General features: G+C 47.5%; 3 protein-coding genes across 3 annotated transcripts; 2 read left to right on the forward strand and 1 right to left on the reverse strand.

Annotated features, from left to right (window-relative positions):
* Positions 1–1,410: 1,410 nt before the first annotated feature.
* EURHEDRAFT_433365 (uncharacterized protein) lies at positions 1,411–1,941 on the forward strand (the record flags this gene model as incomplete). Its single annotated transcript, XM_040783429.1, has 1 exon — positions 1,411–1,941. A coding segment is annotated over one exon (531 nt), but the record flags the coding sequence as incomplete, so codon positions are not given.
* A 4,471-nt stretch (positions 1,942–6,412) lies between these two features.
* On the reverse strand, positions 6,413–9,055 carry hasF (Zn(II)2Cys6 domain-containing transcription factor hasF). Its single transcript, XM_040783260.1, has 3 exons — positions 7,847–9,055; positions 7,115–7,788; positions 6,413–7,044 (listed from the first exon to the last, which is right to left on the reverse strand). The coding sequence occupies exons 1-3, from the start codon at positions 8,861–8,863 to the stop codon at positions 6,636–6,638; spliced, it is 2,100 nt and encodes a 699-aa protein (XP_040633867.1). The 5' UTR covers positions 8,864–9,055; the 3' UTR covers positions 6,413–6,635.
* A 3,585-nt stretch (positions 9,056–12,640) lies between these two features.
* On the forward strand, positions 12,641–12,901 carry EURHEDRAFT_430101 (ankyrin repeat domain-containing protein; the record flags this gene model as incomplete). The annotated part of the gene is made up of 1 exon (XM_040783404.1): positions 12,641–12,901. A coding segment is annotated over one exon (261 nt), but the record flags the coding sequence as incomplete, so codon positions are not given.
* Between the last annotated feature and the right edge of the window lie 6,189 nt (positions 12,902–19,090).

Below are 19,090 nucleotides of genomic sequence, written 5' to 3' on the forward strand. Positions count from 1 at the left end.
TACTAAATACACGCCTAACCCGCAATCACCTGCCGTGGCTGGAGGGAACAGAACAGACAGACCCTCTGATCTATCCCCCTTGGCAACCAGAGAACCTCAAAACATTCCAAAATATCTGCTCCATCCGAGAAAAAGCTTGTGCAGACTTTCAGTACTGGGCAGACTCATGCCCCTCACTCTCCATGTTCCTCTTCACAGACGGCAGCCGCTTGAGCAGCTCATACACTGCAGCTGGCGCTGGCTGGTTTGGATACTGGGGCATATGGAAGAAAGAGTCTGTCCGCGGCCACCTCTCTCTCCCACAGCACGAGGTTTTTGATGCAGAGGCAACTGCAGCAACTGAGGGGCTGAAGGCTGCTCTCAACAGCACCCAGGCACCCTTTACTCAGAACCTATATGTCCTCCTTGACAACCAGGAAGTAGCACGACAGCTGCAGGGCTTCCCCAGGGGCTCCAGTCAGAACACCATCCTGGCCTTCCAAGAAGCCGCAAACGCCTGGCCCAATCGGTCTCCCCGATGCACGGTGATCCCACCTGGAAAGGTGCATGTCTGCTGGATCCCTGGACATGCAGGCATTGGAGGGAACGAAGTTGCGGACGAGCAAGCAAAAAAAGGAGCTAGATCTACCCCACAGATCACTCCCCCTCCTGCAAGATACGCCTGGGCCTGCCGAACAATGAAGGAGGAGTTCTGGCGACGATTTCAGTCATATTGGACTGAAAACGCACCACAGCAATACCAGGATCTCTCTATTAGCCTGGTCAAACAACCCCACGAACTATCCCTCCCTAGAGGCACCCTCGGCCGACTTCTAGCCGCCCGGACAGGCCATGGAGACTTTGCCGAATACCATGAGCGTTTTGGACACGAAGATGCCAAGTTAGAATGCTCATGCAGGAACTTAAAGACCCCCCACCACTTCTTCTACTGCAGAAAGGGCCACAAGGCGTCCCCACACCCATGGGGAAACCAGCAGGTAGATGAGATCCTGCGCACGAAGTCAGGAACAAGAGACTTCCATAAATGGCTGCAAAGATCTCACTTCTACCACACAGTATGCCCAGCGCACTAAACCCCACACTTTGAAAACTTTTCACCCTCCTCTCCTACCCCTCCTTCCTTCGTCCCCTTTCCTCCACAGAATGCATATTGCCGCTTTGCGGCCCAAGAATCTTAGGCAAGCTCCTGTCTGGGAGCTTCTGCCAGCATGTGTGATAGAATTAGTTTAGCTACTAGATAGGCGAGGCCGCTTCGCCCGTCGTATATTCCGTTCCGGGATCTCTGTGGGCACCTGATTTGACGCACGTCCCACCTCCGACGTTAAATAGCAACTACTACTACTACTACTATCCCCTGGCTCTGTGGAGGCAGGGGAGGGGCTGAAACACCTCCTAAGCCAGACCCTCCCTTCCAGGCCCTGTTTGGTTGCAGGGGATTTCAATCTCCACCATTCATCCTGGCAGACCAATACAATCAACTCAGCAGGAGCAGAGCATTTCCTGCAATGGGTAGATCATCAGGGGATGACCTTGATGCTTGAGCCAAACACCCCAACACATGATAGCAACACCATTGACCTTGCATGGGCCAATAGGCCTCTGGTCTGCCTAGGAACACACACAGAGCCAACACCAGGATTCCCAGTCCTAGCAGACCACACAGCTCTGTCCACAACTGTCCATTGGCACCCTATCAACAACACAAAGCCTGTGCCGCCCCTCCGAATGGCCACTATGCAGGAAGACATCTTTCATTCAGTCATCCACAAGGAAGCAACAGCTTTGGGCAAACCACCACCAGCACAGCAAGACCTCACACCTGAAGCTTTAGACCATTACACTTCTGCAATCACACAAGCAATCACAAATGCCCTGGAAGCATCCACAAAAAGAGCCCATGCTCACCCATCAGGTCATAGATGGTGGAACAAGGACTGCCAGGACACAGTAGTAGTGCTCCGAAGAGTCTCACAAGACCCAGATAGCCCCCAAACTGAAAGAGAAACAGCACAACGAAATTTCCGCCACACAGTACGCCAAGCAAAACGCCAATACTGGCAAACACAACTGGACAGCTTCACTGACAGCCAGGATGTCTTCAGAGCAATCAAGTGGAATAGGACAGTGGGATCCTTCCCAATCCCACCTCTCAAGAATGGAGGAACAGTTCACACCACTCCTGATGCCAAAGCAGAGCTCCTGGTGAAAACTGTGACGACTCATATATGACGGCTCATATATGACGGCTCAACACTGCAGCAATGAATGATACATCGCAAATGCTGCTACTCAACCATGTCGCCAACAACCTCTATAAAACCCCTTCATTACCTAGATAGATTTCCTCTTCTCTTTTCTTCTCCAGATTCGATATTCTCGTCGATGGCTACAATAGTCTAGATAGGAATTCAGTTCGTTATTATCTACTATTCCGAGCCCGTGACAAAAACCCTACTTCAAAAGGCGGCCTGCATGGATGACATCCCCGTTGAGCCCAGCAATAGCTCAGAGACATCCCTTCCATTTCCAACTATCACAACAAGGGAAGTCTACCAAGCCATTTTCCGAGCCAAGAGTAGCACACCCGGGCAGGATGAGATATCCAATGAGGTTTTGAAGAAGGCCTGGCCTGCACTTGGCCCCCATATCTCAGCCCTCTACAAGCAATGTGCTGCAACAGGATGGCACCCAACTCCCTTCCGACAAGCCCTGTTGGTAGCCCTCCCAAAACCAGGGAAGAAAGACTACAGCAGCCCACACTCATACAGACTGATTGCCCTCCTTTCCACCCTAGGGAAAGGTTTGGAACGTTTGATGGCCCGCAGACTTGCCTGGATAGCTATCAAGCACAAGATCCTGCATCCTCAACAGTTTGGGGCTCTTCCCTGCCGATCTGCCACTGACCTGGCAGCAGCACTGGCGCGTTTGATGCTGTCCTCTCAGGCAGGCTAATACAACGACTCCAAAGCCAAGGATGGCCCCCCACAGTGCTCCACTGGGTGCTGAACTTTACCCAAGACCGCACAGCAGCCATAAGGCTGGATGGACACCAGAGCCAAACTTTTGCAGTCCCAGCAGGCTTGCCTCAGGGCTCCCCAGTGTCACCAATCCTCTTCATGCTGTATCTTGAACCCATCTTCAGGATCGGGCCAATGTTTGCACACAGAGGTCGTTTTGGATATGCAGATGATATCTGCCAACTGGTCATCAGCAAATCCCTTGAAGAAAACACTACCAGACTGCAAAACATTGCAATGGACCTGATAGAATGGGGCCAAAGAGAGGGCCTCACCTTTGACCTGGCCAAAACAGAACTCCAACACTTTGCCAAGGGATGGAAAAGGAACAATCCCACCTGTTCAATCCAAACCCCGGAAGGCACAGCGGAGATTAAACCTCCCCAACTCAATGAGGCCACACGATGGTTGGGTATCTGGTTTGACCGGAAACTCAAATTCAGAATACACACCCAGACACTGGCGGCCAAGGCAAAACTGGCTGCTAATGGCATACAAGCCCTGGCTAACACTGTACGAGGAGTTAAAGCTCCCCTACTGCGGCAAGCAACAATTGCCTGTGTGGTCTCAGTCCTGTGTTATGGGGCTGAGGCATGGTGGCCAGGGCGGAGAAGATTAAGACAGGACCTCTCAGGCAGACAGAAACTCATCTCCAACGGGGTGGGCGCCCAGGTAGCCTGTCTGGATCAGGTACTCCGCAATGCGCTCCTAGGGACCCTCCCAGTTTACAGGACCACCCGAACAGCCGTACTCCACCGGGAGTCAGCCATACCGCCCATGGAGCTACTCCTTGACCAAAGACGGCGGAACCTGGCCATCAGAATCCACCAACTAGACATCCAACACCCCCTGCACCTCCGGGTCACGCACCAACCAAACCGATATATTAGTACCCGCCTACTCCGGGCTGCTGACCCGAAAAACTTCCACTCCATTGAGCAAGTGGACCCGCTGCTGACAAGCCCCTGGGACTCAGACCTTGAGCCCAAAGAGCAACCAACCACTACCCCAAAGGTACAGGCCAGGGAGGAGTTTCAGAGATGGCTTGATTTCATCCCACCACTGTCAATGGTTGTCTATACAGATGGGTCCAAAGGAAAAGAAGGCACGGCTGCAGGAGCTGGCTGGACAGGCTATTGGGGAACCAGCAAGACCAAGATCTTCAGCGGACATGCAAAGCTCCCCAACCATGAGGTTTTCGATGCAGAGGCTAGAGCAGCCCTGCTGGGCCTACAGGCAGCCCTAAAGGATCCCAAAACCCAGCACTCCACAAACATATATATCTGCCTGGACAATCTTGAAGCAGTACAGCAACTCCAGCGTCAACCCAAAGGTTCGAGTCAATCGATCTTCATGAACTTTCAAGAGGCTGCCCGGACATGGCCACAACACCCCAAAGCACCCGGCATACAGTCAGGCACAGTGCAGGTGAAGTGGGTCCCTGGACACTCAGGCATTGAAGGAAATGAAGAAGCAGATAAGGAGGCCAAGATGGGTTGCCAAGCTCCTGTGGAGCTCCCTCCCCCACCAGCCTCACTGGCAGCCGCCAAGCGGGCAGCTCAGAGGGTGCACTGGCAATGCTTTGCACAATTCTGGACAGAAAAAGCCTCCAAACGCTACAAGGACCTCGGTATAGGCATAGAGAAGCGACCACCAGAGCTCCAGCTTCCCCGAGCAACTCTGGGCCGCCTCCTTGCTGCCAGGAGCGGTCATGGCGACTTTGCAGAGTACCATGAGCGCTTTAAACATGACGATGCTTTGCTGACATGCTCATGCGGCCGCAGAAAAGAGCCCTCCCACTTCTATTTTTGCCGCAAAGGTCGCAAAGCAGAAGCACATCCATGGGGCCAACAACCAGTATCAGACATCCTTACCAAAAAGACAGGATTCACTGCATACGCAGACAGGCTGAGGAAATCACAGTTTTACACAGCCATCTGTAAACGCTATTAGGATGCTAAACACATCAATCTGGGAACTCATAGGCTTACCTCTGACTCCCCCCTCCTCCTCCATCCCTCCCCCCTCCTTTCAGGCGTTTCTCTCTAACCCCATTTTCCCCTTTTGTTCACCCCCCTCTTTCCTGTTTTCCTCCCACCTCGGTTTCCTTTCCAAGAAAACCCCAAGATGCGCAGTTTACTGTTTAACAGTTGGAAAAAACCCAAGCAGCCCCCCGCGCGGGGGGCCACCTGTATTTAGATGATAGATGGTAGTTTAGCTAGAAGAAAGGCAGTTCCGATCTGCCCGTCGTATGTCCCGCACCGGGACCAGGGCTCTTCCGCTTCCGAGGCTCTCAAGGAGTTGTAGAGGCATGGAAAGACCCGACCCTCGACGTTAAATAGAGACACACACACACACACTACTACTACTATCCCTGCCTTGCTCACTTAATCGTTCTTTTATCCATATTCAATGATTCTGCCTTGACTTCCCGCATCGTCACGTGAGACTGATGTGGCTAGGCCTGTAACAGAGATTTTCTCAACCCGCAGTGGATTCGGAGAATCCATTTGGTGTGGGTTGGATTGGATTGCGTGGATTGCGTGTACACAGCCTCCAAATAAAGATAATACAGTCATATTACAAAGGTGAGTAAATATCAAAACTTGTAGGCTGCAGATCATTCTTCTTTCTTCTCTCCTTGTATCAATTTAGTTACTTGCCACTAGCTGCTTAGATAATGTATGAGTAAAAAGTTCCGTTGAGCCCACGACAAAAACCAAGTGATTTGGTTATGTTATGCACTGACACTTGTAGTCCATACATATATGTAGTACTGCTATATATAAGTGTACAATTGTGAACAGGTGATGGATTTTGCTTATCTTGGATTGCTATCGCTAATTATATTTGTTAATGGTTGAGCTAAGGGCGTCATTGAATACAGTCAATATAAAAACCTGGAAATATGAAGTTGTGATTTTGTGTTTAAAGTACCCAGACTTGATTCTGATTACCTGTATTTAATAAATTTGAAGAAATGTGGATTGGATTTCAGGTGCCTCCGAATCCAATCCAATCCAAAGCTAACCATGGTTGGTTTAGTGTATCACATGTTCCACCTAAGTAGACTTAGTACTGATTTTGGAGAGGATTCGGATTCTGTTCATTCAACCCGAACCCGCAGTGGTGTGGGTTGAATGAGCTCTTAATCCGCTCCAACCCGCTTCAAATGTAACTCTAAGCTAGCCACATAGGTCAATCAGAACACTCCTTTATGACGTCCCACACATGTTGCTGCGTGAAGTCACTGGTGATAGCCAGTCAATGATTGCCTACCCCCTTTTCTGTTGTTGTTGTTGTTGGGGGAGGAACGTCTAGTTATTGGTCATTGGGGTTATTCATCAATCAGGATAACTACGTGACCAGATCTCACTGGTTTGCTTACGGACACCCTCTGTCTGGTTTCTGTTATTGTTTTTAGACGTGATTTTCCTGCGCGTAGCATGCAGGAATGAACAAATATGACAAGTTTGCACATGCCCATGGCTGTTGCTTTCTGCTAATATACCAAATTCGCTACCTCATCTCACAGGATGAAAAGTACAGGATAAAAGAAACACGCACAAAAATATTGCTTCGACAAGCACACCCTCTCGGGTCGACCAAGGTCTCAATTCAGGTAATATCCTCTGGGTGTGTCAGCCAATCATCGATTCTAGAAAAATCCATATCCGCCACTATGGATGAAGGGTCGAAGCCCCCGGGGTCGGGCAAGTCGGGCAAATCAGAAAATTCGATCCGGTCAGGCGCCGGGGACAAAACGTGGTCAATTTTATTCTTTAAGAATGACCACACTCTGCTATCACTATTGGCGTGAAGATCCCGCATAGCTCGAAGCGTCTGCTTTCCCCGCTGCAATAGCTCTGGATCTGGCTGAGATTCGGAATTCTGAAGTTGACATATGATGTAGGAAGTGGCATGAAGTCCTGAATGTGAGTCAAGTATCCAGTGAAAGGAATCAAATCCTTGATCATGTCTCATTCGGATATATGATTCCAGCAGATTGAGAGATTGGGAGAAGATCCTGTAAATTTCTATTAGCCTCCAGACTTGCAAACCATACAAAGCTCAGACCAGACAAAATAGCCACCTACAAAGCTTTCAAAACCGGAGGTAACAGACAGTAATTCCCGTTTGAGAATTGGTAGTAAAAAATAATCCAAAACTTCCATTTGATGTGATTGGCGAGATTCAAGACACAACGATGGAGAGGAATACTAGAATCACAGTGACAGAGATACAACATTTGGTTCTTCTCCAGTGCTGTCTCAATTAGAATCCGCATCTCTTGCTCTTCATCAGCCTCTGGCTGGGAAACGGAGCCGTGACTGGCAAAAGATTTCAAGTGAGAACTTCTGATGTCAGGCGACTGTCTCAGAGATATTTTATGTAGCAATTGCTGCATGCAATGGATTCCATTGAGGCGAACCAGTTGCATAGTCATATCAGTGAACTGCCCCGGGTCGTATTGGTCCGGCAATGGGGCCTGCCCTGGAACCAGGTCTTCGTCATTCACATTAGATGGTAGCCGTGTGGTAAAAGAATTAACTGTTATAAAAGGCGGCAATCCTTGGGACGAAGCAGTGCGAAAATCAAGATAAAATATCTGATGCCAGAGTCTCCGTCGGACTTCAACTTGGATGGCATCCATCTTTTTTGATGGGTACAGAGTTGGCTCTTGATGGAGACCCAGAGACTGTGCAATCCGGATGGCCAACCCAACCAGCGCCCACACACGTTGAATATCATCATCACGGCACAAACATGTCTGGGAAAGAAAATTTTTAATTAAATCCGTTGTAAACACGAAGGATATCTGGACATACCAGGAAAAGGACAAAGGCTTGGAGAACTGGAATAGCCGGACTGGAGAGTAAATCCTGCTTTTCTAGTGCTAGCTCAATACCAATTTGGAATCTCCGCAGTAGACCCGACTTGGATGTACCGAATTTGATTTCCACTGCTGTCGGATCCATACTATAAACGGCCGAAAAAAAGATCCCAAATGCCAGAGGCTCAAAGTGACTGGGCTTCTCCAATCCATAGAGGTCTTTGAATGCCGGCAACGCATAAATTTCCAAGTTTGATAAATATGTTTGAAAATGCTGCTGTAGGGTTGGATGGTGCACGAGATGAATTATTGGTTCAACTTTCTTGGTAAAAGTGTCCAGGAAAAATTGGCAATCAGCTAAAGTTTCTGGGTAATAAAGCGCAATCTGGTTGTCATTTAACCCTGAGCCCAACAGTAGACCCATAAATGACGAGTGAGGAGGATGCACGTTGTATGGCAAAGGATGTTTGTAGCCACCATAAGACTGGTGACTAACAGCCGTCAGGTCTGTTGACTTTGTACGGTCCATTACCACATCCTTGAGGTCAGGCGCTTGCCCATTCCCTGATTGGTTAACGGCACTACCTAGTTGTCCAGATCCACTGACTTCTTTGACTGATGCCCAATGCAAGGGTGATACAAGACGAGAACACTCTTCATCAAGGATGAGCACGCCATTTGACTGGCTGTGATCCTTTTTTTCTTCAACCGGAGCAGACTCAGAACGTGAGGAATTCGCACATGATTCCAACGGAGTAGTTTTTTGGTATATAGAGGGAGCTTGCAATCCGTCCAACGACCTTTCTGCGGACCTAGTCTTTTTAACAGTTTGTCGACTTCGAGCGGTTCTGGTGGTGGATGAAGGAGAAAACGATCTCCTCTGCGGGGAACCGGATGATTGGTAGGCGCAGTTATAATGACCTTTTTGGCAGGCCGAGCATACCGGCGTCAAACGGTCACATCGAACTTTGCGACGGCGACAGGTGAGACAGGAGGTAATTGGACGATTCATGGCTGCTGTATCAGTAGTCGTCTTGACGTTGAGGACATCGGAATCTTAGTAATAATGACACCGGCTTTGGTAGGTGAGAAGTTTGCAGTGCTACTTCTGCTCTAAAAATGACAATATTGTAAAACCTATCTTCATCAAGACCAGGCAGGAAGAGATGCATTGGACCAAGGCATACGCCAGCTGATGTAGAACGGACCAAAATGATACTACAAAGTGAGCAAGGAAGTGGTTTGGGGATTCGGATCCGGATTTATCTAGGTTCCGTTACAGCCAATCACTGTCCATGTGTGCTTTCCAAATTGTCGGAATATAGAGGTTCCTTACCGAACAATACCAACTGATGCCTGATTGATGCCTTGCTGATATCATATGGCGCAAAGCAGCGTATTTACTCTGCTATTACTGCTTTTGAAACCGCACAATCGCTTAGTATACTCTATAAGGTATTTACGGTCGTATATAGGATCCTAGCTAGCACACTTTTGCAAGAATTAGAGACCTCAACATATACGCTTGATACGTACTTTCAACCCTGACTAAGCCACATTTCCGACACAAATACCTGAGTCATGTGAGGTGACGAACACCTCAAGCATGTACGGCTCATGGCCGAGGTGAAAGCGCTGTAGTAACCATTTCCTGACTAGTTACCTGTTACAGCTGAGTATACAGGCCTTTTTTGTTCATTGATATACTAATATATCGGGAAGGGCGTTGAAAAAAAAAAAGTTCATTTCGGGTCATTTCCATCACAACCACTAGTCACCATCACTCATTTCACAATCGCTCTCACGATACCAACAGTGTCTCTCTCCTTATCTCGATGCTCTTTTGTCAGTTTTCGGAACTGTTTCCTTGCAGCTTCCAAGTGGTACTGTGATTTTGGATCATGCTCGAAAAGATTAAGAATAACTAGTGTCACCGGACGACCCGGAGACCCGCCCCGAACCCGTCCCAAAGCCCAACGGGCTGGGCTTTGGGTCAAGGGTCCTTGGACTGCTACGGGTCTGGGTCCAAAAGGCTCGCCCCGCGGGCTTTTGGGCATGCCCAAAAATGGCCCGTCTGACCCCAATACAAAGCCATACGGATTGTTCTATACCATGTCAACATCATCTATATCTATGTCTATTTATATCGATATATATCGGTATATATGGATTACTCTATTCGTCCTCTATATATATCAATCGATAGATATCAATATATATGGCCTGCGACCGATCACTCTATGCCATGTCGATATGTTGATGTACGGGAATACTGTTGGAGTCCCTGTTTCGATACTGCCTTATACCGTATTGGTATTGTATCGTACTGTCACCCTGAACGCACTACTGCCATATTTGAACTAGACCTGTATGTATATAAAAGAGGCCACCTGGCTCGGGGACCCATAATCAATAGACAATATACAACTCCTTTACAGTCCAAACAACAAATACAAAAGATACTGGACTGACTAGCCATAGTTAGATTAGTGCGTTCCCTGGTTACCTAATAGAGTATAGTGCCATCAGCTTCGGGCTTTTGGGCTAAGCCCGCCCCAGCCCGCCCCAAGTGACACTCTAAGAATAACTCACTCTGTAAACTTTTTGAGTTCTCCTAGCACATGTAAGCATGAGTTTTTCTGGCTGGAAAGCCCTGAAAATGCAGTCTCGATAGTCCAATCGTACTGAGTGTAAACTCTCCAGTGCGAACCTTAGAAGTAATACTGAGAGTATGCCTCACTCATATACCGTCTTGTTCTTAGGTGTTCAACCAACTGCCTCGATGTACTCGCTATAGATTACAGTATTACAAAAACTGCTTGTTACCCTTTTAAGAATAACATGACCGCTATATTAGACCCGACGCCTCATTATTTCAGCCGGACTCTCGGGCATTGGGCCGGAGATAGGGAGGGTGAAAGCGAGGAATCAACTCCGTACGTACTGAGGCTGCCATCACGAAGGATCAGGCCGTTGGTCATGGCTGCATCCGGCCCCCAAATTGGCTCCGAGACACTTCCTTACCCGAGTCACAGCAGGCGGAATTTGTCAGCACCGAAGGATGAGCTATCTGCGAAATTTTTCGGTGATTTGTAGATCGGTGGATTGTGCAATGTTGGAACAGAACACTTTTAAAAAGCTCATATGATTCATGTATGTATGTATGTATGTATGTATACATACGGAATAGGGAATGTTAGCAACTCCGCCGCGCAGTAAAATTGGTGAATTCAAAAAGGCTTGCTTCAAATAGTGTGAACTCAAATCCTAATTGGGAGGTGCCTCCGATGTCTGCACATGTATTGTAGTCAGGAACCACACCCACTACGCGCCTAAACCCTATTCTTCGCTGGCCCAGGCGGAGACGTCCCCTGCGGTATTCAACGCAGAGTTTCGCTTCGTGTATCTACCAACTAACTACCATACAATTCATTCAGTTATCGTCGAAGCAGTTCCAGTACGCGCAGTATTCATTCATTTTTTTTTTCTTTCCTTTTTGCTCAGTCGTTTTCCCTACGGAGTCTTCTGCTCTTTCCGTCGTTCTTTTCACCTACAGCCATATCGACCCGCTGGTTCTGATCTAGTCTTGAGCATTTCCCCGTTGTCAATAGCTCATACAGAGGGGCTTTCTATTCAGGAAGGCCAAGGCCTTCTACAGAGCAGGAATCAGGTTGAAGAAGCTATATCTACTGTACCTGCTGAACCAGCACCAAAAGCAGAATAACACTCTATACAAGCATCACCATGATGCAGTGATTGTCTTAATCACAATAGTGATTAGTTTTTTATATAGAAATGCATTTGTGGGGTTTAAAGTAGGCTTGCTTGCTGACATTCGTCAGGGTGTTGTGCGGCTCACTAGTGGATTACATCAACTAGTGAATCTCTGGAACTTGATTACATCATTACTCCCGGGCTGTACAAGATGATTTGTAGCTGTGATACGGAGTACCAGTATTGATCTTAATTGGACACGAAAGGGAAATGGGACACGAAGTCGACAATAGTACGGACTTGTATATCTCGTTTTTTTTTTTTTTTGGGTGATCGACTTTCAAGGCTGCCGTGATACTTTGTGTGCTCAATATATATTTGTGGCTGGCTTGCTGTTCACGCGGAGCTGGTTAGCTCTACCTATCTGCTTCCATTGGGACTAGTTAAACCATGAATTACAATACCCGCATAGATGGAGTGTAAAGATGACCACGACGTGCTGGAGCGTCGTCGCGCACAGAACCGAATAGCACAGCGCCGATTTCGTCGTTAGTGAGGCCCCGTCGCAGATACCTAGAAAAGGTTTCGTGAAAATTGGTGAAGAACGAAAGGGCTAACGCGGTAATCTCAATCTCCAGAACGACAAAATCAGCAAGCAGCCGCAATACAGCTGAGAAACACAGCAACAGATTCCCCTCTAGAGCTGCCTTGTCCCGAACTCACCCCCGAGGAAGTCCCCGGCCTCGGATCCCTCACCTCTCCTACCATCCCGGTCACTGAATGGACCGAACCAACTGACAGTCTGGAAGCAACGGCCTTCAATACACACCTAGACGATATAAATTTCGTTGACATGGACAACTTTTGTGACACAAATACCGATGCCATGATCTCCACCGATCTTTCTATGAGCTCGAAGAAGCCCGAACATCAGATGCTCGGAGCACCCGTCTGTGGCAACCCCAATTCCCCCTTCGATAATATCAGATCCAGAAGCCAGTCTCACACTATTCCCAATCCTATCGTTCCAGTAATGGAAGAAGGGTCCTGTTCCGCAGCGACAACAGGCTGGATGAGTCCGCTCCACATGGCAGCTCAAAGGGGACATAATGGAATCGTACGCATGCTCCTCCAATATCACCCACTTTGTGATGAGAGGGACAGCGACGGGGTAACGCCTCTGATGCACGCCACCATTGGTGGCTATGAAGATGTGGTGAGCTCGCTGCTGTCGCATGGAGCGCGGATCGGTAGCGTGGATTGCCGAAACCGATCGGTGCTTCATTGGGCGGTGTTACATCGACGGGAGGCTCTGCTCAAGATGCTTTTAGCCTACTGCGCGGGCGATCATGCCATCATTGATGCATACGATAATGCGGGGAGAACGGCCCTGCATACAGCGATTGACACAGGGTTTGAGGCAGGAGTCCACATTTTGCTGCAATTAGGCGCGAACATACATTCTAGGGTCAGAAAGATTTGAAGGATGCTAGGATGCATGATGATCTCTTTTCAGGCATTTAGAATCTGGGCTTCATTTTTTTTTTTTTTTTTTTTTTTTTTTTTTTTTTTTTTTTTGTTCACTGGCAGACGCACATTTCTATATGAAATAAGCGGGTAGCTCAGTGTGACGACTCATATATGACGGCTCAACATTGCAGCAATGAATGATACATCGCAAATGCTGCTACTCAGCCATGTCGCCAACAACCTCTATAAAACCCCTTCATTATCTAGATAGATTTCCTCTTCTCTTTTCTTCTCCAGATTCGATATTCTCGTCGATGGTTGCAATAGTTTAGATAGGAACATTGATTCATTATTATCTACTATTCCGAGCCCGTGACATAATATCGAATCTCGCCTTTCTTATTTTTGCACATTTGCTATATTGGTTTGATCCAGTGATCGTGAAACCATAGCAGTGTGTCCCCATAGTGACCGACCGAACGAACCAGGTTAATACCGAAAACCGATTAATCAACGATCCTGACCAGCATGCCTCGCCCGAGAACCATTGTTGCCTCTACTAGAGCCAACCGAAATGAGACAAATGATAATGATACCAATCAAGATGAAGCAAATACCGATGCTGGCCAAGAAAACCGACAGAACCCCATCTTCATTGAGGGAGATGAGAACGAAAAACAACGTATGGTGACTTTGGAGGAGTCCTTGAAATATGCCTCTGATGAGCCCGAATGGTTGTATGAGAAGCTCCAAGTGACTCACCAACAACATGATGACCAGCTTGACGACCATAAAGTCCGACTTGCTGAAGAAGAACTCCGCAGTCAAACCAAGGATGGAGAAATCACCCTTCTGCGCCGCAGGATTGGGGAAATTGAGAATGTCAAACAGCAGCTTGCTGAAGTGAAGGCTGAAAGTGATGCATTTGGGAGCCAGATCGCTCGGCTGGTGATGGATAGCGCCAATAGCCGCCAAGCCTCTCCAATGCCCATTAACCGAAAGACCACCAAGATTCCTGACCCCCCGATGCTCACTGATGGCAAGGAGCCCCAATTTGAGGACTGGCTGCTCCTGATGAATCAAAAACTCACTACCAATGCTGACCACTTCGATACGCCGAATAGCATATGTGGCCAGTCGATGTGAGGGTAAGGCCTGAAAGCACATCACCCCTCGCATGTGAGACGATGTCATGAACCCATGCACTGATTCGAGGGATGTGCTTAATCACCTAAAAATGATCTATGACAATCCGAACCGTGTTACCACCGCAAAGCACCAGTTCCGACAGTTATACATGAAGACGAGCGACAAGTTCCATGACTTTCTGTCTGAATTCCTCTATCTTGCAGCTGAGGCAGGTGTTGCTGAGGATGACTGGAAGGACGAGCTCTACAACAAACTGACGACCAAGCTCCAGGAATTGTGTATTTCCAGTAGCATCCATGTGAGCACCTTCCAGGAGTTCTCAAGTACCGTCTCGCAGACTGCAAGCCGCCTTGAAGTTATCAACCACCGGATCCAGAAGAATCGAACATTCACTCCCAACAAGGATACCAACAAGGGAGCCAATCGATCTGGAACCACTGTCAAGAAAGAACAAGCTCTATCTCAAAGCACTAGCCCCACTGCTCCGCGTGCAGGTAGTGCTGGGCGTGGTCAAATGATGAAGGAAGGCTGTTGCTTCCACTGCCAGGAAAAAGGCCACCTTGCACAGGATTGCCCCACCAAGACGGCATCTCCATAACTGAAGGAGCTTGAGCAGAGGACGCCTGAGAGTGAACAGGACAATGAAGCGGGAAACGTCTAGCCCAGGAGAAAGTCTTCGACCTGGGGCTAGATGGTGTCAACCTAGGTGAATTGGATCTTAGTCAACTGATTGGAGGACAAGGATTCAATGTGAATAGTCAGATAGCTTACAATGGAATTAGTATCCCTCTGACTACCCTAGCTGACACAGGAGCAAACGGTTACCTCTTTATAGACACACAACGAGCGACAGAATTAGTGAAATTCTTTGGAATCCCCACCAGAAGACTTAGCACACTGATTGGTACCTGTCACGGAGTACAGACATTCACCAACAACGCAAGATGTTTGTATATTTTGGCCTGTTTGAATATAGGGCAGGAACCCCCTTCGCACACTAGATAGCGCAGCGCTGGCAAGCCCGGCCTCTTTCTTTCCTTCTCCATGTTAGTATTTCGTCAGATAGTCTACTAATAGATTCCTATTGCTCGAGACCGTCACAGTACCAAGGGGTATGATGTCACGGGCTCGGAATAGTAGATAATGAATCGATGTTCCTATCTAAACTATTGTAGCCATCGACGAGAATATCGAATCTGGAGAAGAAAAGAGAAGAGGAAATCTATCTAGGTAATGAAGGGGTTTTATAGAGGTTGTTGCCGACATGGTTGAGTAGCAGCATTTGCGATGTATCATTCATTGTTGCAGTGTTGAGCCGTCATATATGAGCCGTCATATATGAGTCGTCACAAACTACATATTCAGTAGCTGTGCCAGATACAGTCAATCTGCATTACTTACAAACACCAGTTCTCAATTGCCCTAGAATATATGGCTTCAGTGGCAGGAGCCCTTTGCTTTAGGCATACAACATTGTCTTGCTCTTCTGTCTCATGTTGATAAGCTGTGGTAAATCCCTGAGACTCAGCGAGTTTGCGGCGTTGTTGGATTAATTTAAACCTTTGATCTTTGCGGCCATATGCCCATGATCATGTGACATATTTGATAAGGTGAATAGTGTCAGAACTGTTTCTAGAAAGATACAAGAAAGAAAAATGAAGAAGATGATGCTCGAGTGAAACAACAGCCCATTCATGCCGAATAATCATTTAGTACTGTTTGCTTTCGCAAGGCCATGCTCACCCACTCATCACCCCAACGCTCACCCTCGACTGTAAAGGCATCACCCCAATCACCTGCACTCAACTAGTGCTCACCTGGAAATCACCCTTAGAGCAATAACGAGCAAAGGGCAGAATTTACGGTTGGCCGCACTTAACATGTGGCTTAAGTACGGCTGAGCGGACGGGAAGCCCTGTTCTCCACACCCTATGGTCGTATGTACTAGCCTCTTAGTGTGAGGGCAATATATTGGATGGAGCCTAAGTGCACAGTACAGAAGGTGAGCCATCACTCCGCAGCGCCCGGTGTCGCGCGAGTTCAGCCAGCTGCAAACCTCAATATCCACAACCTGGTATATTAGACTTATCATTGGTTATTCTGCTTTCACCTCAAACACCGAGTCACCTGGCATCTGCACATAGCCACAATCTGATTTTCCTTCCCGCTGTGATGGTCAGTGTAACGGCTCAGCCCAGCGCTTCATCAGCAAACATCATCAACACGGCAAACAATGCCATGGAAGCAACCAAGGCAAACAAGCTGCTTAGCGAGACCACACACAACCATATAGGACTTCTTCTCTTTTCTTCTCCAGATTCGATATTCTAGTCGATGGCTACACTGGTTTAGATAGAATGTCATTTCATTAGTATCTACTGGTCCGAGCTCGTGACAGTCAGTGAGATTACTGATAGGGCTGTGAGCCTCAACCAACAGTAGTAGGGCAACCTGGCGCCATCCTTCTATCTTTGGTATCGCCCTATTTTTCGTATCCCCCAAGCTGTGACGGCCTGGTCACGTTGGCTGGCTATCACGTGAGATGCAGTTGTTTGCTTTGTTGATAGATACGGCGTCACCTCCTTTCTTCCTCATGTTGATTATTCTCGTCGACAGCTACCTAGGTAGAACCCATGAGTTGGATGTTCCATTACTCTAGTAGAGCGCCGTGACACAAGCCATTCAAAATCTCTGAGTGTATCCGAAGCCACGGTGCTTTGTGTAACGCCAGAGTATAGGACTTAGGCGTTTATATGATCAATCGACCGTTTCGGCTACGAATCGGTATCGGATCGCTATCGTAGATATACCTATAAGCAGAGAGGATTTTTGTAGGGCAATGAACGAATCGTTTGATTCTCTATCTATGAGCGCCGTAGTCTATTTGTACCTGAGCTTCTCGATGGTGTGCCAATAGCGAGCCCTTGTCTAGAACTGTCGACGTTTTGTTAACCAACATAACGTGGTCGGCAAGTGAGTGGGCCATGTAAGCGAGTGAGCCGCCTAACCACCTTTTCTACACTTCTATGGATATATATCAACCACAACGCCTTTATTCTTTAATCTCTTCTTGGACAGGCATTCTTCTTATAACCTATCTCGCTACAATTACCACATTTAGGTAGGCGCCGCGTAACCGGTGGTTGCGTAGCCTGCGCTGGCGCCTCTCTTAGTCCTCTTCTTGGTTGAAAGAACTGATTATGAGCTTCCTCAAGCTCTAACATTTCTTGTACAGATAAACCATTATTCTGGGCTATCTATCTATTCACACGAGCGCGCTTCTGCCTTTGTGTAGCATTTGTGGTGTGTAGTTGCTTATTTTCTTCGTCGAGAAGTATACCATTCTGCATTGCAATTTGACAGCCTTTGATAAGCTGGTTTAAGCGGCCTGTGAGGGTGAGGGTGGACTGTTTGAGTGTTGCTTAAGGAATGTTTTGATTGATGATGCTTGCTTTAGAAGCTCATCAACATTTGCGGGTGTATGTGGGTAAAAAGTGCTTGATTCACTATCACGGCTTGCGGGTGGCGTAGGCGTCTGAAGTTGAATACTAAGCTTTGATAGCACTGGTTGAGGATTGAATGGTACTAATCCTGCTGCCTGAGAGCTATTCTTGATTGTGTCTGTTTTGAATGCATTGATACGAGCTTGTGGATATGCTGCAAGGGAGTCAAGCTTATTGATGTAGTTGATCCCGAGCCGCATTTTCGGGCCGACTAAGCTACTGTATGAGCGCTTTAAAACCGCAAAGCACCCGATACCAAGAGGCTGTCAAAGATGCAAGGAATGCGCTGGCATACAGATTGGTATAATATTGTGATCTGCGCAGAGTTGATCAAATTGTGGTGTAAGATGGCTTCCATGTCTGTCAAGGACTAAGAGTTGATATTTTCCACGTGTACAACTATTTGTCGACAGGATAAATTGCTTTTGAAGCCAGCAAAGGTCTATATCATCAGATGTCCACCCATTTGCACTGATCTCAAAGCACCAGTCAGGCAAAAGGTCTTTAAACCATGCTTGATTATATTGCTTTCCCTTGAAAATGAGTGTCAGTGGAAGCGCCCACCCTGAAGCATTAACTGACTCAATCACGGTCACCCATTCGCGGTTTCCTGGCTGTAAAACTGGTCTCCGGTCGTATTATTCTGATCAGGTAATCACTTTTTAGTTCTCACAAAGGCCCATTGTGAAGCCAGTCTCGTCAAATTTATAGATATCATCCAATAGGATACTGTATTGCTGGATTGTGGCTTGTAAAGTGTTAAACCATTTTTGAATAATCTTTGGATTCTCTTGCTATGCCTTCTGGTAGTTGTATTGTCGTGAAAAGCGAGATCTAAGCTCTGGATGGTGTTGGATGAAGTTGTATACCCATTTCTTGCTGACAGTTTGAATGGGGGTAGAACCACGCTTCGTGAGTAGAATATTCGCCATTTCTCATACATGAGCTTATGTAGGGGCTGCTCCACGTATATCTAGCAATAGTATCCGCTGCCGAAGTAGTTTCTCTTTGATATGTGCCAATTTATGGCCATTTGCACGAGATTTAGCGAGATTTGTATTACCGCATAGTCGACGCGTGAGCGTATTACAGGGGACCTGGAATTGGTCTGTGGCTTGGCGAATAGTGCTAATTTCTTTTCTTTTTAAAGCCCGTATGGCAATCAAGAGGCGGCCTTCTTGCTGAATAGAATCCTGTCTCGATCTGACGCGATTTGGAGGCATAGTGGTTGATAGAAAATAGATATATAGAATGGGATGCGAAAAAGTGGTTAGGTGGCCCACTCGCTTGCCGACCACTTTATCTATGTGTGCCTGATTCTTCAAGCTGCAAGCTAGTGCAGTTACAGATCCTTTGGGTCTTCCAAGCTCCCCCTGGTTCTTGCCATGCAAATGGTTTTCAAC

Source organism: Aspergillus ruber, assembly GCF_000600275.1.
Source record: "Aspergillus ruber CBS 135680 unplaced genomic scaffold scaffold00057, whole genome shotgun sequence".
In the NCBI taxonomy this organism is placed as follows: Eukaryota; Fungi; Ascomycota; class Eurotiomycetes; order Eurotiales; family Aspergillaceae; genus Aspergillus; species Aspergillus ruber.

Bases quoted from the DNA above. Each gene is read 5' to 3' on its own strand.
- hasF (XM_040783260.1), bottom strand. From the start codon at position 8,863: ATGAATCGTCCAATTACCTCCTGTCTCACCTGTCGCCGTCGCAAAGTT. The intron at 7,789-7,846 runs GTATGTCCAGAT...TTTCTTTCCCAG, and splicing joins AAGCCTTTGTCCTTTTCCTG to ACATGTTTGTGCCGTGATGA. The intron at 7,045-7,114 runs GTAGGTGGCTAT...AGAAATTTACAG, and splicing joins CCTCCGGTTTTGAAAGCTTT to GATCTTCTCCCAATCTCTCA.